The following is a 24,403-nucleotide window of genomic DNA, read 5'->3' on the forward strand; positions in this document are numbered from 1 at the left end:
CAGGTTCGATCGTGTTCAGCAATTTCCGACATTGATGCGTGTTGAGAATTTGGCAAGGTGCGTGGTGACTACCCTCGTAACTCTTTTCAGAGCAGCGAGCAAAGACGATTTCCTTGTTGGTGGCGACATCCATAGTGACCTGCGGCAAACAATCAGATAATAAAGAGTGACAATCAACAGCGAGCAGGAGCAATAATAGACAACGAGCAGCGTCATCAACAATAGCAGTCCCAAGCTAGGTCGATGTCATGTTCTCTCTCTCTCTCTCTCTCTCTCTCTCTCTCTGTCTCTCTCTTAATTTCTCTTGCATATTCAGATGCCATTCTACTACGCGTGCGGCTAAGCAGCAATGCCAGTCCCATTACGAGTAGTTATTTCACACTAAGTATTAGGTATTCGATGAAGGATTAGTTGGTTGTATTATCGCCGATCTATTTTTGTAAATAACTTTGTAAATTTTGTTTTTTCTCTCTTTTGTTAGTTGTGCTATTCTTTTTTCCGTATATACCAACGTTGAATTTTACGAGTAAACGCCTTAATATTAAGTGTGCGTCACATTGATGTCAAAATCCGACTAGTTTCTCGTTTGGAATTTAGTTTCGTGCGCGTTTATTACGTATTATTACCGCTCATAACATAGTTTTGCAGAGTTTTTATGTTTTTACGTTGCACATACAATTCCCAAATTCAAATTTTTCAAGAGACCAAATTTATGTATACGACTGTAGTAAATCATTGAACTTGCACAAATCCTCGCTACAAATAAACGTACTGCACAACAAAACTTTGTACTCAGCGAATTACGACGTAGCAAGCGAGCACTACTTTAATTGCGATACTAATCCCAAATGTTGAAGATGATTGATGAAATAAAGAGATTATAAAAGGCCTTGTATACGCTTTTGCAAGCAGTTCTTGTAAGCTCTTTTAAGTGGTTCGTACTTAGAGATCCGCATCACTCCAGTTCGATAATTCAGTGTAACTTTTACTTGACTTATCAAATTTTTGCTGCGAACGAAACGTGTTAGGAACGTTTTTAATATTTTCCAATAAATATTACTTACAAGGAAACTTTTCTAAACCGATCTCATCGATTTTAATAATTATTTAACATTTACTTTTAAAGATGAAAATCCATTTCCAAATCTTATTGTTAAAGTTGTTTTCTTATTATATCTCAACATCTAATGAATATTTTTTAATAAAACCAAATGGAGAATATTTGTTGTAAAAAGTCTAACAAAATGAATTAAGGATTAAATTTGATTATTCAGCTTGTAAAGGGAATTTTACATGAGTCAACTTGAATAGCAATATTATTTAATTTACGACTCATGTGTAGAGCAGCTCGTATTTCGTACTATTTTAAGACAACTTTAGAAGAATTCAAAAAGTGTTTATGTTATGGCAATATTATTGTAAATTTAAGGATAGGACTATTATTCGAGGCATTGTATTAACTACAGTTATCAAATTTTAGTTTCCGAATACGGTCTGAAATCACTGAATCAATAAAGTCACAAGGATATTTATTATCAAGTCTCTGTCTACGAAGTTATGAACAATATTAGGTTTCTGTTTAGAGTATGATTTGAATTAAAATTTAGCATTCTGCCGGATTTAGTTGGCTTTTCAAACCATTTAGTTAAAATTTTTCTTATTAACTATAGTTAATGATAAATCTAACAACGCAATTTTATTATTACTAGTTATTTCGTGCATAAACTTCAAATTACAGTCATACTCATTGCAAACATCTAAAATAAATTGTAAATTTTCTTCTTTAATACACATAATTGTATCATCCACAATTCTAAAGTAAAAACTGGAATGCAATTATGTAGTACTTTCAATTTGTTAAGGCAATAAGTATCTGAGTCATCCATTGTTATATCCATAAACAGTGAAGAAACCATTGGTATTCCAAAAATTTGCTAGTAAATAACATTGCGTAATTGAAAAAATGTGAACCAAAAATTTAACACCATCAAATATGTCAGTAAACGGTATCTTATAATTATATGAATTTGTAAAAACGTTTATCTCTTTCAATAGTTAGAGTTTCCGGAATGTTAGTAAGCAATAAAGATACATCTAGGTGAATCAGAATATATCCATTTGGAATAATTAGTGAATTAAATTTTTTAATTAACCGAAAACTATTATTGATGTGAGACTAAGGTTCTGAAATACATTTTTTAAGTTCTTTATCTAAATTTTTTGATAATAAATTAGTAGGGCTATTAATAGTGTTAATAATCGGTCTGAGAGAAATTCCACGTTTATGAATCTAAGGCAGAGTATAAACTTTGCAAACAGCGTATTGGATTGAATGAGAATTTCATCACTATATTTTATATCTTAATAGTTTTCGTACAAGAATAAATTTAGTGGAGATAATTTTTATTTATAGTATTTAGGTGGAAATATCTTATTTCTTGCTCTAGAATTTCACAATATTTAATATGATCGAGAGTAATAATATGGTTAATTATTGAATAAATGCAATAGTACATGCCGAAGAGAAAGGGAGTGAGTGTGTATTAGATAGGTCCAAGGAAGTGGATGCTGTTCAGAGGTTCAATATACAAGAAGTCGCGGTTTCTTTTTATTCCCTAGATTAGGGACGAGACTGCACCTAGCCGGCATAAAAACCCCAGTCATAGGTGGGGAAAAGCCCTTTAGATGCAGCAACTTTATTAATAATAATTTACAATGAGTAGAACGCAAGCATCAAATTGGACGTCGCTCGCCTCTAGGCTCTCGCCCTTACAATCTTTGTCGTATGTGCGCACGCAAATCGGTGGATCATCCGGTCCACTTACCGCATGATGTAGGACTCGTGAGAGTGGGAGAGGAATCGAGAAAGTGCCTCCGAAATTAAAGGGACGGTGTAGCCCCGACGTCTCGGGAACGGGAACAGCCCTCGCTACAGCGTCACCTGAGGAAGCTGATGGGCACAGAGCCGCGTAGTTGGAGGCACTTCTGAGGGCTGGTCGCGCCCTCACCTACGGCAGCAGGTCTCCCTGTCCGTGGCTCAGCAGCTACGAGTCACTGGTCGCGATGTCGGACGATGCTTTCGCCGTGGTCACAACGATTACTTCGCTCGTGTACAAAATCGAACCGCAGCGCACAGAATAAGAACGTTCGGATCCGTCAAGGAGGGCAACAAAACTAAAACTAACTTGGGGAAAGCGATGCCCGTCTTATATGGGCGAAGCATTCCCACTCCACCCCCGCATTCAGGACCCGTAGCGTAATAGAGAGGCCCAGAGCGCGTTGCACGGTCGGACCCCGTACATATCGCACCGCTTTCGATTGTCCAACACGTGTCGATAATGACGTGCAGATGCAACGCACATGCGTCACAGCTTACCGCGAGGTCAGCTGCGACGCATGTGCGATGCAGCCGCGCTGCACGAGGCCCACAAACGAATCGGATACCCAAGCGCAGATACCGTAAACAATTATCTAAAAGCAGTTGTATTATAATCCAAAACGTGATTAATATGTGTGAACTTATAACGAGTAAGATTGCTAACTCCTTAGATCTCTCTCTTTCTATATGATTTAATAATTATTATTATTTTATAATTGCAATTATATAATATTATTATTTTCTATGATGCCAACTACGTATATCTATAATCTGTCATAAGATAAGAGAGAGATGCACAAGAGAGAGATGCCAGTAAGCAGCGATACGCTCAATGTGTATGAGCAAGACATGGAAAGAGACAAGTACATTTGCGTCGTAGGAGAGTAATTGTGTGCGCTGATTGGCCAAAACAGACGAAATACGAAGAGAGAGTCCACGAAGTCTAATAATAACTGTTTTGACTCGCCAGCAGAGGCACGTGTCCTTTTTATTATCGAAATCTAAAGACAAGAAAAAGACGTTGATTATCGAGATTAGAAGTTTTCACGGAAGGAGAATAAAATAAAAAGGAGTTTGCTGTTTCGACTACGTGTTTGGTGGCATACAAAAGATGTTCTTTGGTGCTGCGCAAAATTGTGCTGCCAGACTAAGTTATCATGCGTAATATTTGATTTCCTCGTAGATAAAGACAGAGTGTTGTGTTCACTTCTACAAAAACTTTTGCACTCACGCATTTAGCAGACACGTTATTTAATTTACACGACAAGCGTAGATTTGTAAGTACTATCCTGATTGCTCTCTCTTTCGGTTAACTTGACACTCTTTTTCTATCTCTCCCATGCTGCTCTTATTGCTGATTTCTATGATTGATATAATTAAACCAAAGCATAGTATAATTATATATTTATTTATTTCATACGCCTGTTCTTTCACATTATCCTGTACATACGCATCGTCATATTTCGTGCTTTTTAGCATATATATATTATAACGAGTGAGATTGCCAACCCGTTATATCTCTCTCTCCCTAGTAATGATATGTAAATATAACATATTTCTCCGAACTTATCCTATATATTTATGAATTTATTATGTTTATATTCATTTATCATTAATATTTATACACTGCCGGCCAAAAGTTTGGAAACACTTCGTTCGGATTTCGAAATATGTATTTTTCCAGGAGTTTTGCCTCGAAAAAAGTATTTTTTGCTCATAATGACACAGAATCAAGCCTTTCCAGGTAACTTGAGGGTTAAGGTTTTAGATAAAAGTAGTATGAACTTAGAATTTTTGCCAGTCCGTTTGTTTTCATAATATTGACGATATGAGAGTTTATTATCGATGAGAAATTTATTGTGATGTTCTACTTTTGTTTCCTTTTTTGGCTTTAAACTTTTATCCATATTACTTTGGTTTGTCAGTATTGTTTTTTTATAAGTCTTGTATTTGATTTTCCTTATTTGAGTCAAAACTGTAAGCGTCTTTAAGTTGTCTCGAATATTTTTTTTTATTTAGGAATTTGTAAAAGTTTTGGCTTACATATTTATATTATACAGCTCAGTCATGGGAAAACGTAAAGAAATTCCACTTGAAAAAAGGGGAGCTGTATTGGCATTACATAATGAAGGTATCTCATATCGTGAAATTGCCAAAAAATTGAAAATTTCATTGAAAGGTGTGCATTCAACGATCAAAAGATTTGAAGACACGTGTAATCATCACGATCGTCCTCGAACCGGACGTCCAAAAGTAACTACTTCTCGCGAAGGTAAGCATATAGTGATTACCAGTAAACGGAATAGACGGTTAACAGCTCCCGAAATATGCGCAGACATCAACAGAAGTCGTGAAAAACCGGTTTCACTAACAACTGTAAAAAGAAGATTAAACGCTGCCGGACTCAAAGGATGTGTTGCAGTGAAAAAACCATTACTACGTAAAGAGAATAAAAAGAAAAGACTACAATGGGCTAAAAGGCATCAAAACTGGACGATGGATCAATGGAAAAATGTGCTCTGGAGTGACGAATCCAAGTATGAAATATTTGGCTCTCGACGTAGAATTTATGTGAGAAGAAGTGCGTCCGAAAAAATGACACCTCAGTGTATAGTGCCTACTGTGAAGCATGGAGGTGGCTCAGTGATGGTGTGGGGATGTTTTTCTGGCCATGGAACCGGAGATTTAGTGAAAATTGATGGAATAATGAGAAAAGAGCAATATAAAAATATTCTCGTTCGTCATGCGATTCTCTCTGGATTAAGAGGACCCGGCCGTGGTTTTGTCTTCCAGCAAGACAACGACCCAAAACATACGTCGATCCTCTGCCGCAGTTATTTAGAGCAAAAAAAAGCTGATGGTGTCTTGGAAAATATGACATGGCCGCCGCAATCGCCAGACCTCAACCCGATCGAACTTCTGTGGGAAGATCTCGATCGAAAAATAAGAACATGTTGTCCAACATCCGCTGGAGACTTATGGGAGAAGCTAAGAGAGGCGTGGGCTTCTCTGGAACAGGAAACTTTGGACAAACTTATCGAAAGAATGCCACGGTTGGTGAGAGCAGTCATCAAAAGCAAGGGTGGATTTTTTGATGAAAAAAAAATCTGATATATTAATACCTTTTCTTTATAGACTTTTGTATTTTTCTTTTTATGTCTAGATACACTTTTTCTTGTTGTCTAGATATATTTTTTCTTGTTGTAAAATATACATTTTTTGTTGTTATACTATGTTTCAAACAAGTGAATCAATAAATTTCCTAATTAATTCATGAATACATATTTTTTCAACACTGTTTCCAAACTTTTGGCCGGCAGTGTATATGTAATTACCCTTCGGCTCGAATATAAGGTAAGAGAGTGAGAGAGACACGAGTACGCAGGGATACTTCCGCGCGCGACCGCGAGGCGCGGAGAGAGAGAGAGAGAGAGACATAGTCGCGCTTTAGCGAGTGACCGCGGACACTAATCGACGAGAGGCAGGGCAGAAAGAAATCGAGAGCCGAGCAGGCAACTCGCTAGAGAGCTGTTATCGTGCAGATTTGTCAGCGGGCAGGTAGATTCCTTCGTCTCAACGACTTCCCCTGCTCGCATCTTCGTGGTGACCTGGTGGTTCCCTCTTCTTCGATCTCGGAGTTGTGGCCTTTATCCGGAGAAGAGTTGCGACATCGCCCGGCCCTGTAGAGGATCTACGCTCGCGTGCTGTAGCTGTTAGAGCGGGAGTTCGTCAGCAGGAAACGAGCCGCGGAGTGCACGTGGTGCCCGATAATTTGTGCGTGTGCGTTGACGCAAACTGTGCGACTCGTTTGCGTATCTAAAGGACGAGCACCGTCATTGTAAGTACCTGCTAGTTGGTTTACTCTCTCTCTATCCGTTCTCTCAGCGTACTCTCTCCCTCCTTCCGACCGCTTTTGTTAACTTATACTGATTAAAAATACTGTTTACCGTTAGTCTCTTTTATTTAATCGTACCCCGACGCCTTATTCAAACGCTCCGCCCTTTCGCGCCTACACCCGCTTTCGAATCTTCGGCTTTTGCGTTTTTCAGCCAACACTACGAATCTGCGCGGATTCGGCTGCCCTGTCACCGGCGTGACGAACACCGGACCTGAGAAGACGGACAGTCCAGGAGGCTTCAGACTTCGCCCGGACATTCCTCATTTAACTTTAGTTACTTCCTTTTTTATATTTACGGGGCTAACCGGGTTAAATCCCCGTTATATAATTTGGCGCCCAACAAAGGAATGTGTGGCTGAAAGTGTGATAAGAATTTCGTCCGCGCGCCGAAAACTCAACAGCTCACGCGAGGCCGCTTTGTTGACATTCCAGAGTCGAGCAAGCGCATACCATAGTAAGACGCTCGCTCACAGGGTGTCAAATTCACAGTTACTCGCCGGTTTGTTGACACTCTATAAATCGAAGGCGTGCGTACCGAAATATTATATACGAATGCGAAGCGAAGAAATACTGTTTATATTTTACATATATAGATTTTGAAATTAAGCGACATGGACACTAAGCAAAGGCGCTGACGCTATAACAAGGGAAATCAGACGCAAAAAAAATTTTTTTTTACTAATAATTACACAATTTCAATAATATTATTGCGCAATTTTTTTTTATATATAGGCGTTATATATATACACATAATATTGCTTATCAATTAATTTACTATTTGTATAATTCTCAAACTCACAATTTTATAAAAGTTTGCTAACTAAATAACGCTTAGCTACCATATATCAATTAACATAATGTCAAATACATGGGACAGCAAACTAGAGATTTTCAAAGCAGATGTCGATAGACGTATGTACGACTGGATACGCAGCTTACCGAGCGACAAGCTAGATGCGGTATTAGACCAACTCGAATTACATACAGAAGGGTCTTTATTTGCGCGTGCGACACGACTATATAATAGGCTAATCGGAGACTATACAGCAGAAGATTTCATAGAAACAAGAGAACCAGATAATATAGCCCACAGTAGAAGGGATGACCTGTGTTTAACATTCATTAACGGAGACGCAATACCTGTTAACCTTAAAAACGATTTTATCAATTCGATCATGGACACAGCTGGAAAGGAAAATATCAACGACAATACGCCAGACACTGAAGAATTACTGGCCAGCTCTACGCGTAATACAGAACAATCTGATATGTCACTTACAACAATAGTAGACACAAACGCAGCACTAACCAACAATACGCACTCAACTAGCGCCACAGACAACTTAAATATAAACGAATTTGATATACGTCAAACAGATGCGCCAACGCAAGTAACGACAAAAAACGTAGTAACAACTACAACAATGACCGACGCGTACACGCAACCAACAAGGATAGTCTCTACGACGTCGGATTTCTTCTCTGCACTGTATAACACAGGAACTCTACCCAAATGGTCAAGCTATGTAGCTCTGGGAGCGTCCACGCAACGACAGGACCCCCTTATTAAAATGCGTCTGCCGAACGGTATCATCCAATCAATTCCCAAACCTGCTGCAGATGAATTACGACGTGCTTTAAAAGCAGAAATAAATTTAATATTATCCTGCGATAAATTAACAGATGAAGTTAAAAGGTTAGGAATGGAGGTAGCAAACAAAAATTTAGAAATAAACGCGCTAAGGACCACAAATCGGGACTTGCTTAAGCAAATGCAAATAGTTGTGACAAATGCGCAAACGTTACCGTCAGAAGCACAATACCGTACGAACGCAAACAGAGACTCAAGAACAGTGCAGTTTCAAGATACTTACGATTTAATTGAAGACGAAGTAGACCAAATAGAAGACCTGTCACTGTTACAACCGGACTCAAAGTTAAACCCGCACGCGCAATTTTTTCACTCGACGACGAAACCGCCCATATCACGAGCCCTACAGCCATCGCCCCCGGCACAACACCCGTCGTCTTCGTCTATGGCCTATGCAGCCTCCTCGCCGGCTGACGCCCCCGCATGCTCGAGCTGTGGGAGGGGGGTCCTGGCTCCAAGGCCACAGTCCTCGCTCTCGCAAGCGCGCGGTACGCGGGCGGGCGCGACAGATGAAACAACGAGCCCCACAACAAACATGCATAGCTATTCGGACACAGTGCGGACAGGCTTCGGAGGTAGATACCTAGGCAAAACGATACGAGAATGGAAACTTAAGTTCTCAGGTGAATCCGGCGTAAGTATTGAGGAGTTTTTGGAACAGGTCGAAGAGAACCGACGTGTAGACCACGTGTCAGATGAGGAGTTGTTGGACTCACTGACTCCACTGTTTGCTAAACCAGCTTTATTTTGGTACCGGATGCTCAGGCCGACCTGGTGTACGTACCAAGACTTCAGGAAAGCGGCAATGGAAACGTATAGCAAGTCGCGCAGAAACAAAAGTAACCTGGTTGTGGAGGCGCACCGACGCACTCAAGGACTCGGGGAGCCCGTGCGAGATTACATCTCCTCCCTTTATACCATTTTGAACCGGTTTGAGCGTCCCTGGCCAATGACAGACCAAATAGAACTCATCGTCGAAAACTTGCTCCCGAAGCTGCGCTGGAGAGTACGCAGATACCGCAGGGGAATCTCTGATCTCCAACAGTTGGTGCTCAAGGCCCAGGAGGCTGAGGACGAAGAGTCCGAAGAAAATTACACGCCGCCTCCACCTGCGGAGAAATGCTTGCTACCAGAGGCCGCCTGGCAGCCCAAAGCGAAGACGCAGAAGGGAAAGCCAGCCTTGGCATCCCTCGCCGAGGAGCCGAACAAGGGCCCCGAAGCGGTGTGGGAGAAGCTGTTTCAGCAGTTTTTCGAGAAGAAGATGAAGGAAATGGACCCTAATCCTGGCAAAGGTCCTCCGCCAAGAAAGAAGGAGCCCCCGACAGGCCGCGCGTCGCAACGAGATCCCGGAAGAAGTGCAGTAGCGTCGTCACAGGGAACTTTGGCGGAGACACCCAAGGGTGGCCGAAGTGGCGGATGGCAGCGGGGCCTACCTAATAAGGCACGCATACCCAAGAGTAGCAAGAATAAGGACCAGGTACCCGGTCCTGCAGAGAAGTTCTTATGCTGGGGATGTAGTTGGCCAGGCTACACTAAGCGCGACTGTCCGGAATGCTCGAAGATAAAAAACGAGGAAGGGGGCAAGTAGATGAGGTCCCTACTGCCCCACTACACACCCGGATCTTGGAAGCTGATGGCGCCACAGGAGTAGCGCAAGCTCTGCGTATCGAAGTAGCTGACTCAACGCTAGCCACGAGCAGTTCAAAGGATGCGCAGACGCAGGTCGATGGAGGTACTATGGCAAGCGCCTCGGTTGAAAGGTATCCCAGGTGGTGGCTGACGGTACACATCGGATCTTTCACTTTCCGAGCCTTGTACGACACTGGCGCTTCACGCACGGTCCTTAACTCTTTAGGTCTGCAAATAGCAGCAGCGCTGAACTGCCGAGTGAACTATAGTGCGGGCCAGGTCGCGCGGGCCGTCGACGGTCATAGGGTACCCATACTAGGCCACGTAGAATTACCCTTTACAGTCGCGGAGATGACACACCTCATCGACACTCTTATCTTAAAGGAGGCTGATGCGGAGTGTACTCTAGGGGGCGACTTTATTCGAGCTTTCACAGCAGTATTGGACCCCGAGACGAATATATTTCGAATGGGGAGGGAAGGCAAGGAGATTCCTGCCATCCTTTCTTCGTTACGTACGGAGAAGTCCCTGTCGTTGGCCTCTCTAGGAATAGAAGATGTTTCGGAAGACCAGCGCGAAGAGATACGGAAGGTGATTGAAGAACTGCTGCCAGAGTCTTTGTGCGAGCGAGTAGGTTGTACTAGTTGGATTCAGCACGACATTGACGTCGGGGAAGCAATCCCTATAAAGCAACGTTACCACCCTGTTTCTCCCAAGATAGAGAAAGAGATGCACGTACAGGTGAGCAAGATGCTGGAGGACGGCATAATTCGTAAATCAACCAGTGAATGGTCCAGCCCGGTAGTCATGGTACGTAAGCCCGATGGTTCGTACAGGTTCTGTATTGACTACCGGAAGGTGAACGCAGTGTCACGCGTTAGCGCATACCCTTTGCCCTACATGGACGTGATTTTGCGCAAGCTGCAGCACGCGAGATATATCACGGCCCTGGACTGCTCCGGTGCATTTTTGCAAATTCCCTTGACCCAACGGTCGATCCCGATCACAGCGTTTACTGTTCCGGGTATGGGGTTATTCGAGTTTGTCAGGATGCCGTATGGACTCGCAGGTGGACCAGCGACCTTCTAATCGTTGGCAGATAAAGTGATTACTCCAGAGATGGAACCCTATGCGTTTGCATACTTAGACGATCTGATTATCGCGACTGAAACGTTCAAGGACCACGTCAAATGGCTTAAGATGATCCTGCATAGGATTAAAGAAGCCGGTCTAATGATAAATCGCAAGAAATCGCGGATATGTATGACTGAGGTACGTTACCTCGGAGTACTGGTCAATCGCGAAGGTTGTCGCCCCGATCCTGAGAGGACTCGCCCCATCCTTGAGTACCCCGCGCCAAGGAATCTCAAGCAGCTACGTAGGTTCCTTGGGATGGCCGCGTGGTATAGGAAGTTTTTAGGCGATTACGCAACGATCTGTGAACCCCTCACGGCGTTAACGCGTAAAGACGCCAAGTTTGAATGGGGAGACGAGCAAGAAGCGGCTTTCGAAAGGGTTAAAGCGTTAGTTGCTACTGCGCCTGTATTAGCCCGTCCGGACTATCGAGCCCCGTTCGTCATCGAGTGTGATGCGAGCGATACTGGTTTAGGCAGTGTTTTGCTGCAGCACATCGATGGGGAGGATAAGGTCCTATGCTTCGCGAGCCGCACCCTTTCTGCCTCAGAACGAAAGCTGTCAGTCACGGAGCGGGAATGCCTAAGCGTGATATGGTCAATAGAAAAATATAGGCCGTACATCGAAGGCTACCACTTTACCGTCGTGACTGACCATCATAGCTTGGTCTGGCTGCGCAACTTGAAGAACCCGAACGGTAAGCTAGGTCGCTGGTCATTGCGCCTACAATCGTACGATTTTGATATCGTACACCGGAAAGGAAAGGATAACGTTGTGCCAGACGCCCTGTCTCGCATGTATGAGACTGAAGAGGACGTGACAGCCGCCGCGGCTTCGTTAAAAGTTGACGAGAATATCAAGGACCCATGGTACAGGAAAATGGTACTAAAAGTCCTTGAAAGTCCGAGTGAGCACCCGCACTGGAAGGTCACCGGCGGTAGACTGTTCGCTTATAGGCCGGACCCTGCCGTCGATGACGTGTTAGGTCAAGATTACGACGCGTGGAAACTCGTGGTCCCTCGAGAGCTGCGTGAACGCATCCTCGCGGAATGCCACGATGAACCGACGGCCGGACACTTAGGGCGTTTTAAGACTCATCAGCGGGCGGTCACACAGTATTTTTGGCCCAAGATTTATAAGGATGTGGCCCATTACGTCAGGAATTGCACCACCTGTCAGCAGGTGAAGGTCTAGCAAAGGGCTCCTGCGGGACTTATGGGTCGGCATATAGTTCATCGCCCCTGGGAGATAGTCTCAGGAGATACGATGGGGCCGTTTCCTAGATCACCACAGGGCCACGAATATCTACTCGTATTTGTAGATCTTTTCACTCGTTGAATCGAGTGTGTTCCGATTAGGAAGGCCAATGCGAAGACCATTAAAAGGGAGCTCAACGAGCGCATATTTCTCCGGTATGGTGTCCCCGATAAATTCCTGTCGGATAATGGGACACCGTTTAAGAATAAGCTTGTGGATAGCTTCCTGGAGTCTAAGGGAGTGGTTCATGCGACATGCGCACCTTACTCCCCGAAGTCTAATCCCACGGAAAGAGCTAACCGGACTATTAAGACCATGATTTCGGCCTTCATCGAAGAGCGTCACAGTACCTGGGATAAGCACGTGGCAGAGTTCGCCTTCGCATATAACACGGCCGTGCAGGAAGCTACTCGCTCTAGCCCCGCATTCCTGAATTATGGAAGGAACCCTGAGTTGCCTAACTCCACGAAGAGGGACGAGGAAAGGAAAGCGGAGAACGAACTTCAAGGAGAAGCCCTAGAAGACTGGCGCTCTCGCATGGAGAGGCTCGAGGAGTACAGAGCAAAGGCGTCACAGAACTCGAGAGCCGCTCAAGATCGCCAAGAGGCCTATTATAACAGGAGACATCGCGATGTGACTTTCGACGTAGGCGACAAAGTGTGGGCGAAGAATCACTTACTGTCGTCGTCAGCCAAGGCCGTCGCAGCCAAGTTAGGTCCGAAATACTGCGGACCCTTTATAATAACACGTCGGAATGGTCCCAGTTCCTACCAGCTCAGGGATGAGAATGGTATGGACTTCGGTAAGGTCGCCTTGGAAGGCCTGAAGCCCTGCTTCGACCAAGCGCAGCTCCCCGACGACGAGGAGAGTGATGATGTCGAATTCAACGACGAACCCGACGAAGCTCAGTCTCAGTTAAGCCGGTCGGTAGCGATTACGCGGGATGATACGGCGGAAGTAAGTCGAGAGGAAATCACCAAAATGGAATCTACGCCGACCGTAATGTCTAAGAGGAGAGGACGCCCTCGAGGATCGAAAAAACCTCCGTTAATCCCGGTGGCCGCATCCCCTCGACGTCTGCGCCCTAGGAATCACTGACGGGAACAGGCTTCTTTCTTCACCCCTACTCCCTTCCTTCCTGTTAGCCCCTGGAATCTTGTCTGATTGTACCTGACTTAATTACAGATAATGTCGGCGGACAGACGGCTGTGGGTGTCCCAGGAGCTGATTGAAGGGATTGCGCGACTGACGCATGAACTGCTGGCAGCAGGAGCCTCACCCACCCTGGTGGGCTTGGTCACCCCAGCCACGGCCGACTTGGCACGGCTGCCAAGTACCTCTAGCCGACCGGCTATTGGCGCGCCATTGGAGGCGTCATCGCACACCCTCGAGGCAATCGCTTCGGTCGCGTCGCCGGAAGGACCAGCTCATCGAATAGCGTCCACGCACGATGGAGCCCTTCCAGGGGCCGTTGAACTCGCCTCTGAGGGCAAGCGGGCACCGATCCCGCTACCTGGTCCAAAGGACCCACCTGTGTCAACGCATACCCAGGCCTCTCCAACGGCTACCGGGGCAGTCTTTGAAGACGAGGTAGCTCCGAGTCCATTACCCGGACCAACAGTGGCCAAAGACTTGTTCGCCGAATGGGGCGAGATCCTGACTCGAGCCAAGGCAGCCAGGAAGGCTCGCATCGAAGCCACCAAGCTGGAGCAAGAGGCCTACCAGGCTGTCCTTGACTTCGCCGGCCGTCCATGTCCTCAGGCAGCAGGGCTGGCAAAAGAGTGGCTCCCCAAGGTGCAGGAGGCCATTGATCTAGCTGCCTACCTCGAGGAGACACGCTCGGCCTGGCTCACCGAGAGGAAGAGGAGACTGGAGGCAGAGCAGGAAAGAGAGCGCATTATAGCAGAGCAGGCTAAGAAGCTCCAAGAACTGCACGCTCTGCGGGCCCAGCTGGCGGCCTTGGAAGAGGAGAACGCCAGCCGTCCTCTCCTGGTTCCCAACCCGCACACGTCCAACAGGGTGAGGAACGAGCCAGGTCACCATGCGAGGCAGGGAGCAGCCGCTACTCGCCCGTGTGGCAAGTGGGATGGCCCCCGTCTAGACCTTCGGTTGATCCGGAGCTGCCCGCACTGTGGCCTGACAGGGGTGTCAAGGGGAAGGGACTGCCCCAACTACACTCAGCATTGGAAATGGGCCCAGGGGCTCTTGGCCCCGTACTCCTACGATGAGTAGGAGGGTCTACGATGCTCATCTGCGTCAACGCATCCTCATCGCGAGTAGATGGTTAGCTGAACCGTAACTTGTACGGAGAGAGAGAGGCGCCTACTTGATGTTTCTCTGTTTAAACCTTTTTTTTGTATTACGATATTTCCCTTTTCTTTGACGTTGACGATAATAAAGTCTTATAATAAGTTTCGGCTTTTCTTTATTACTATGAGAGAGAGAGTCATCCTTTCGAGCTGGTACCCCGTACTCAGCGTCTGGGCCGGAGGGATATAACGAGTGAGATTGCCAACCCGTTATATCTCTCTCTCCCTAGTAATGATATGTAAATATAACATATTTCTCCGAACTTATCCTATATATTTATGAATTTATTATGTTTATATTCATTTATCATTAATATTTATATATGTAATTACCCTTCGGTTCGAATATAAGGTAAGAGAGTGAGAGAGACACGAGTACGCAGGGATACTTCCGCGCGCGACCGCGAGGCGCGGAGAGAGAGAGAGAGAGATATAGTCGCGCTTTAGCGAGTGACCGCGGACACTAATCGACGAGAGGCAGGGCAGAAAGAAATCGAGAGCCGAGCAGGCAACTCGCTAGAGAGCTGTTATCGTGCAGATTTGTCAGCGGGCAGGTAGATTCCTTCGTCTCAACGACTTCCCCTGCTCGCATCTTCGTGGTGACCTGGTGCTTCCCTCTTCTTCGATCTCGGAGTTTTGGCCTTTATCCGGAGAAGAGTTGCGACATCGCCCGGCCCTGTAGAGGATCTACGCTCGCGTGCTGTAGCTGTTAGAGCGGGAGTTCGTCAGCAGGAAACGAGCCGCGGAGTGCACGTGGTGCCCGATAATTTGTGCGTGTGCGTTGACGCAAACTGTGCGACTCGTTTGCGTATCTAGAGGACGAGCACCGTCATTGTAAGAACCTGCTAGTTGGTTTACTCTCTCTCTATCCGTTCTCTCAGCGTACTCTCTCCCTCCTTCCGACCGCTTTTGTTAACTTATACTGATTAAAAATACTGTTTACCGTTAGTCTCTTTTATTTAATCGTACCCCGACGCCTTATTCAAACGCTCCGCCCTTTCGCGCCTACACCCGCTTTCGAATCTTCGGCTTTTGCGTTCTTCAGCCAACACTACGAATCTGCGCGGATTCGGCTGCCCTGTCACCGGCGTGACGAACACCGGACCTGAGAAGACGGACAGTCCAGGAGGCTTCAGACTTCGCCCGGACATTCCTCATTTAACTTTAGTTACTTCCTTTTTTATATTTACGGGGCTAACCGGGCTAAATCCCCGTTATAATATATATAATGCAAACGGAGTGAACTGGGTTGAGTGCCCGTCACAAACTCTATATATGTTATTTGAAATTATATTTTATAAAAAGTATTTCAGAAAATTGTTAGTATTTGCACCAGAAACACACCTTAAATCACCATTAAATGATAAAATTAGAAAAGTATATGTAATTATACGTGTAATTACGTAAAGTTATGTTGTTGAGTAGTTTTAAATGGACTACTAGTTTAGTGATTTAGTAATATAATTTATATAATTTAATCAAACAACGCATAAAAGTATAACTAACTTATCATGATTAATAATCTATACTATCATTTACCTGTGATATATCAGAATCACTAGCACAATTATTGAGATTATTCAGAAAGTTTTCAGGTTGCAGCATACTTTTATTTTCTTTTTTCGATTTAAACGTTCTTGAGCGACTGATCATAGGAGCGTCAATAACATACCGTTGTTCATGAGCTACTGTACTCTCATGAGGCATCTATAAAGTAAATATTTTATTATATAATAAATTTTTATTTTTTAAATAAAAGCTAAATACGACAGATATATAATTTTTTTTGGATTTCGCAGTAAAAATTGAAGATTCTTAAAAATATATTGCTTACTCACCAGCATAGCAGGTGCTCTAAACATATATGAGAAAGGATAGTACATCAAATTTAGAAAAGAAGCAGCATAAAGATCAGCATATCTCACAACTTGACTGCTGAAAAAAGTTTGACGACTACCACTACGGAATAATGACCCCATCATTCCATATGCTAAGTCCATTTTATGTGTAACATCACGTATTGATGTACGCAATTTAGATATATCAGGTTTTTCTTTTGTACTACTATCTAGATTTCTGAAAAAAAACAAGAACTATATAAGGAAACAAATAAATTATTGTTGAAAGCAAAAGAAAATAAAATTGTGACACCATTCCAAAATTCATATGCTGAGGTTGACATAATGCCGAAACCTATTGCAAAAAGAGTACCAAGATTAATCGCTAAAAGAACAAATAATAATGATAATACTAATCTTGAAAACATTGTAGCCCATTATTCGACTAAGGATATAATTCTCAAAACTAAAAAACTACATATAAATAAAAATAAAGATAGTTATAATCAATTGCATGAATGAGGACAATGTAAATATAATTGAAAAAACACAAACTAAAAAACTATTAAATAATATTAAAATTGAAAAAGAACAAATTAGAATTCCAATAGATAAGATTACGGGAATCTATAAAGCTTTCACAACGAATAAAAAAGATATAGAAACAGACATTAATCAAAAAAAGTTTAGCAACTTTGACGATAAATGTAAAAACTTACATTTTTACTCAAGTGATAGACTAAAGACAAGTAGTGTATTCATTAAGGTAACATCTAATTTATACAAACATATTAGAAATAACAAAAATAGAATGTTATTGGATGTCCAAATGGTAGAGGGTTTGACGTGATTAACACGTATCCATATTAGAAGTGCTCGAGGTTTCGTCATAGTATCAATAAATACAAAAATGAAGCCATGTTCATCAAGTGCGCTGACAATCATAGAGCTAACAAATTCTATAGTAATACGACTAAATGCTCAAATTACCTATATCACAATGAAAAATAGAATAAGAAATATAACGTTGATCACACAGCAAACGGTAATTTATTGTGTGAATTACTCAAAAATCAAGTAAAAAAATACATCGAATTAACTGACTACAATCTAATTACCAGCGCTACTTTGGTAAAACAGAGCGCTCTATCAGTCATCAAGAGGTAATAAGCGTACAACAGATAACAGATCGACAATTAAGACTAACAAGTAGTCCATCATTGTCTTCTTTATCCTTGCAAAGTCCATCAAATAATACACCTATCAACAGGAACAAAAATAGAAAGTGATAATGTAAGTATTGCAACGATTACCGAAAATCGTTCGACTCGCGCGAGGTTAATGAGCGGCTGAACGAGAGAAGCCGCGATCGGTTCGCGAGAGAGAGAGGGCGTGTAGGGGCAATGACCGGGAGGGGAGCGTTCAATAGGCAGTATGACTGTGTCACTCAGTCCGCCTGTATCGTGCAGCTAACCTGTTCCCGAGCCGTTTTAAGTTTTCGTGTGGTGGTGCGAGGTCAAAGGTGCGAAATTTGGTGCGGTGTGCTGGGTGCAGCAGCGGCAGCAATAGTAGCAGCAGCGGTAGCAGCAACAGCAGTAGCAGCGACAGCAGCAACAACAACAGCAGCAACAGTAATCGCGGCGGTGCGGCGAGCAGCGAAGCGGCGTTTCAGCAGTTTGTTGTTCGGATACGGTTGGCCACCGTATCCTCATCGTTCTCGCGGTAGGTGCACCTTCCCCTTTTTATTATCGTTAATAGCGTGCGATCCCGCGCAGCGCGCGCGAGGAAATTAATTGTTACGTGCGAGCGGTTAGTTCGCGGTGATCGCGGTTTTCTCTCTCTCTCATACGGCGTGTATTGTCATTCGCGCAAGCGTGCGCAAGACTCTCGGCAGATCCCCGTGTATTTGATTTTGTTGAATAAATCAGTTAATCGTCATCGTTAAATCAAGTAGTCGTTATTTTGTCTTTCCTTTGTCCGGAGGTCGCAAGTGTTTGTTTACAGTCGATTCGAATTCGCCGGTAGCGTAGCACGGATCACGCGAATACCGGTAGGCGGGAATCGTCAACGGAGTTTCCAGCAGCGGCCGCGCGAGCGCCACTAAGCAAGGGCGACAGCGCCGCCAAGCGGCGAGTTGGGGGAACCCAACTCGGAATAGTGAAGAGACTCTGCGCAGGCGCACTCCGAGACAAGGTAGGTTGATGTGATTGTTGATAGATTGTTGAGCACATAGATAACTAGGCGTCGTTTGGTAATTATATAGATACGTTCCAGAGGTATTATAGACTAAACGGCAGCCTGTTACAGTATCAATCATAAAACAATTGTTGATGATACATGCACTTTAATTAAATATTTAGATCAAAAAAAAGAAACTGTAATATGCATAAATAAAAGAAATATTAATGCTAATTATAACAAACTGCTAGCATTTATTCATTAAGTCTTTCATGGACCGAATGACTTACGCACGAGAATAGGATTAACAACTTGTTACAATAATAAGGGGAGAGAGAGAGAAAGAGAATTCAAAATTCTACCGCGAAAACTAACTGGTAAATCCGACGCATCGCTATTACCATCCGCTCGTTCGATAAATCTCCGCCCAGATCTTCGCACGTTGTTGCAGAATAGCTTAACTCCAACGGTCCTTCTTCGCGTGGCTCGCAAGGTTCGTTGTCGGTCGCTTTCTCGCTTTCTTCTTCGCCCGGACCATAGTACGGTTTAAGGTCTTTGGCATGAAAGAGTTGGCACGATCCCATAGATTAGGGAGCTTCTCCATATGTTCAGCCCAATCCACTACAGCTTGGCCCTCCGAACACTCAAAGGCCTGCTGATCCTGGGATCTTCTGAATGTTAAAACAGGTACCGGCTCGCGCCCAAAGATAGGCATCGCAGGATCCGGGGGCGCTATGAGTCGGAAAAGTCGGAGAAGAACGTGAAGTTGAACTCTGACACGTACTCGTCCCAACTCTTATGATCACGGCTCACGTACAACGTGATCATGGTTTTGAGTGTCCTGTTTACTCGCTCTGTGGGATTTGCTTAAGGATGGTACGCGGGAGTCAAGGAGCGCTGGATACCGTTCATCTGGAGGTATGAATCGACTTCCTGATTCTTAAATTCGGTCCCGTTATCCGATAAGAATACCTCTGACTCGCCAAAACTAGTGTGTGATAATCCGCTCGTGTAATTCCCTTGCGATCGTCTTCCCATTAGCTTTGTGTATCGCAATGCACTCCACCCAGCGAGTAAGAAGATCGACAAAGACTAGGACATACTCAAAACCATGAGAGCTTTTTAGAAACGGACTAGTGATATCACCGACCACCACCTGCCAGGGTCGTAACACTTGTCTACGACTCATCAGCCCGCAAGGTGCCGTTTGTTCCACCTGGCATTGCTGACATACCGGATAACTCTTCACGTACTCCCTGACCTGATCATACATCTTAGGCCAGTAGTACAAGTGCCTAGCCCTAGAGAACGTACGCTCTCGTCCTTGATGCCCTGCTATCGAAGCATCATGGAACTCCTGGAGCACTAGGTGCCTTTTCTCTCTAGGCACCGTAAGCTTCCACGCTTCCTCGTTGTCGATGGATTCTTCATTGTCTTCATCAGGCTAATAGTGATACAGCCTCTCTATAACTACCTTCTATGTGGAATGTTAGTTTGGGTCCTGGGATACCTCCTGGTATTGTTGAAGATACCAGAGATCAGTGGTTTCCGGTCGACAATTTATGGCACACACTTCAGTTCCCTCCTCCACATAGGCCCTAGACAAGGCATCCGGCACTACATTAAGATTTTTCCTTCGATATTTAATATCGAAGATATTACCTTGCAATGCTAGGACCCAACGCGCTAGCCTTCCCGTGAGATTTCTCATACTGTGGAGCCATGTCAGGCAACTATGATCAGTGATGATCTTGAACTGATGCCATTCAATGTATGACTGGAACTTCCCAATGGTCCATACCACTGCCAAACACTCTCTCTCGGAGACTGTATAATTTCTTTCAGCGCTGTTGAGTGATTGGCTGGCGTATTCGCTCACGCGCTTCTCTCCATCGACATTGTAATGAAAGTTCGTTCTTTATCAATTTTAAAGGTGGGCAAGTGAGGCGCACTTGCTCATAACAATCAAGACGGGAAGGAGGGAGGGGAGAAAGGCAAAGAAAGGAAAGTAATTAAGAAATTACACGCACAACAAAAATCGCATTCAAATCAAAATCTAATCTAATTAAAATTAAAATTGAAATTACACTTAAACTTCAAAATACCGTATATTAATAAACCGTATAATAATACCAACTCTCAACCTAATGAACATAACGGTGTTGCAAACACGTCTTAACAATACCGAACACAACGGCGTTCTTAACACCTAGTACAGTACAACAACAATGAACAAATTAACTTATTTATCGCGCTTACCAATCTAACCGACATATAGCACGTGTCGCCCGGCAGTTGACAGCCATAACGGCGAACCGACTTAGTCTACTTAAACTAAAAGAGAAAGCCGCCCGGCAAGGGATCGCCTTGACGGTACTCTACCTGAAAAATTTTATAATGCTGACCGTAATTAAGGCAGGTAGCCGGCATGTGTAGGCCTTGCTACCTACCTGACTTTTACGACTACCTGCTGTGCCATACCGCTAAAGAAAGAGAGAGAGAGAGAGAAAGTAATTAGATTACGAGCCTTGACCTTCGATGCAGGAACGAGAGGCCTGACTGCGACCTGCGGATGGTGTTACTGGCCGTCGTTGGGCAGCTCTTGCCGGCTCCTCCGGGTAGCGTCCCAAGCAGATGCTGGAATAAGGCATTCATTCTCTTTTCCTCTCGGCTTCTTCTCGGCTCTTTGGTGGCGTGTGTGTTCGGATGATCTTTTGTTTTCAACTGCAGTTCAACTCTGCACCGCTGATAGACTAAACCGTCTTGACTGCTGAACGACTAACTATCGTCTGTGTCGCTCGTTCGCTTCCGCGATCGCCAGCTTCTTCCTCGTTCTTTCTCTCCCAACTTGACCTACTTATTAGGTGGCGTGCAACTAATGCGCTAATTGGTTCGCGACACGCGTCTGCCTAATCCTGCGTGGGGCACGCAGGCCCCTAACTCTCTCTCTCTCTTTTTAACACCTATACTTTCGTTGTCAACTTAATAGCTTCGGGCTAGCTCGGCTTCGCTCGGCAATCTCCGTCGGCTGAAACAAAGACCATGCATAAGACGCATTCTTTAATGTATCTAACGCTGTTCACCATGCCTTACCGAGAGAGGGGGAATGGGGGAAAATACCGACGAGAACAAGCGCAACGCTTGCTCTCGTCACAACATCCTGCATAAGGACCGACCCGATCCCACTGTCACTGGCCTCAGTTTGTAGTACAAGTATAGGATCGGGTGGTTGCAGTATTGGGGCGGAAGTCATCGCCTCCTGCAACCTCGTGAAAGCTCGCTCTTGCTCCTCCTCCCAAGAGAAACGTATATTCTTTTTCGACAGGTGGTTTATAGTTTCAGCGATCATGGTGAAGTCGGGTATAAATCGTCTATACCACGACATCATTCCCATGAATCCCTTTATCCGTTTGACTGTACGTGGTGTTGGATACTCCAGTATCGATCGTATCTTCTTAGGATCTGGTCTTACTCCGTCCTGATTCTCGAGAATTCCCAAGTACCTTACTTCCGACTTACAGAAGTGACTTTTGGCCTTGTTAATTGTGACGTCCGCACCTAGAATTCTCTTTAATACTTTTTCCAGGTGCCACTTATGCACCTCAAATGACGACGAAACCACAATTACGTCGTCGAGCTAAGCAATAGCGAACGGATCCATATCCGGGCCTGTCACCTTATTTATCAACCTCTGGAAGGTCGCTCTCGCATATGACAATCCGAAGCGCATTCTCTTGAATTGAAAATACCCCAACCCTGGTACTGTAAACACCGATATTCTTCCTTTAAGGGAATCTGATGGTACGCGCTACTTAAGTCCAGAGTGGATCTGAACTTGGCATGGTTTACTTTTTGGTATTTACGCAGAACCGATATTTTCCATCAGCCCTCTTTTCCATCACCACTGGACTTCACCACCCGCTGATCGCTGGTTCGATTACATCTTTCTCCAGCATATCCTTGACCAGTATCCGGAATTAATCTTCTGATGAGGTCTTCAATTTCCTCAAGCTGTGTTTCCCTGGCCTCCCATATTCCTAATTGTGCGAGAAATGCCGTACCATCCATTCCCACCACTTCCATAGGTACTTTTACCTGGGCGTCCTTGAGCCATAATTCATCCTCATCGGGATCCAAAACAGCGCGGAACTCTCTTATAAAGTTCGCGCCTACGTAGCAGTCATCCGTGAGCAGTGGCGTAATGGCGACTACTATCTTTCTTGTGATCCCCCTACTTTAAAGGGAAACATCACGTGACCATTGATGGGACATGGGCGTCCGTCGGCAAGCCTTGCATTGCCCACCCTGATCACATTCAGTCCAAGTCCCTTCTCCGATGCTAATCTCAGCCCTAACTGACCCATCCGTAGATGAGGTGCCGGTATCATAGAGTGCTCTAATCTTGAAGTCACCTATGTCTACTCGCAACCACCATTTAGTCTCATCCTTTGGATCATATCTACGAGTCGCATCCTCTCTTCCATCTTTCAATTTTTTAGCGGCTTTTTCCCTTCAGCTGCTGCTACGATGATAGGCTTGTTTCCACTCGTGGATTCCTTCGGCAAGGGAGTTTTTTAAGTGGAGAGGGCCGAACCATTCATGTCTTCGGGTTGCTCGATCCTCATACCTATCGAATTTTCTCCCCCCTCCACAACTTAGATGTAGCCAACTGGTCCTTCCGGGATGACCACTCCCCTAGTCTGCCGAGGGCTGACATCGGGCTCGATCGTTTTCTGCTCCGTTACTCTGCTAGGTTCCGGGCTCTCTTGATGCCCTCCTAGGACCTGTTTGGATCCCTGGGCCGCCGATAACTTGCTCTTTCCAGTCGACGACCCGCGGTGAGAGGTCGAATTCACTGGAAGCGCGAAGATGACCTCTTCTCTTCGCTCTCTTTGCCGTTTTCCTTGTTACAATCTGGGCATAACTTACGGCTGAATCCCAATTGGCCACAAGCAGAACACCGAAGAGGCTTCATGATGTCGATATTCCGCCACGATCCTTCTCATCGCTCGCCAGGAGACCTGGGAGGAGGAGAATTCGTCCTTCTCCCACGTCATCGGCTAATACAAAAACAGTCGCGATAAACAATATACTCTCGTTAATATTTTGATCAGCCGTAATTGTTGAAGCAAATCAAATGTTGGTGCTTTTCTGGAACCAGCTGCGCTACCTCACTCACGAATCTGCTGTTGCTGCACTTAATGCTGCTGCTGTAAATCCTACTGCTGTGATTATCTTTTACAATCACTCACGCTCGTACCAAAAATCCCAGGAAAACTTTTATAAGCAAACTGGCAAAACACAGGAGAAAGTAATTTAGCGGTACTCTAACGCACACAGCTGAGGCTTAACTGAAACTTTGAACTCTCGCGCGCCTCCTTTCTCTGATAGACGTTCGCTCTAGCATCGCGAGTGCTAACGAATCGCGAACGTATCGATTGATCGAATCGGCAATATATAACAATATATTAAAAATTAATATACATACGTAATCTACATATATATACATATAATATACATATATATACGGGGTGTCCCAGATGACCCGTCCACCTCTTCTAGTTTTTCAAAAACGCATTTTCAGAAAGTATGAAACATACAAAATTTCAGCTAATCTGTCAAGGATTTCAG

At 44.5% G+C, this 24,403-nt stretch overlaps 1 protein-coding gene across 4 annotated transcripts in view; it reads right to left on the reverse strand.

Annotated features, from left to right (window-relative positions):
* LOC131675023 (cytosolic purine 5'-nucleotidase) overlaps positions 1–24,403 on the reverse strand; it is a 678,819-nt gene that overhangs the window by 73,994 nt on the left and 580,422 nt on the right. For all 4 annotated transcript variants that reach the window (XM_058953825.1, XM_058953835.1, XM_058953853.1 and 1 more), the window contains 2 exons: positions 16,595–16,832; positions 16,296–16,463 (listed from right to left, as the gene is read on the reverse strand). In XM_058953825.1, coding sequence (XP_058809808.1) covers positions 16,296–16,463; positions 16,595–16,832 — 406 coding nt within the window. The remainder of the gene's footprint in view (positions 1–16,295; positions 16,464–16,594; positions 16,833–24,403) is intronic.

Source organism: Phymastichus coffea, unplaced genomic scaffold (genome assembly GCF_024137745.1).
Source record: "Phymastichus coffea isolate CEN01 unplaced genomic scaffold, Cenicafe_Pcof_1.1 PCOF00001, whole genome shotgun sequence".
Lineage (NCBI taxonomy): Eukaryota > Metazoa > Arthropoda > Insecta > Hymenoptera > Eulophidae > Phymastichus > Phymastichus coffea.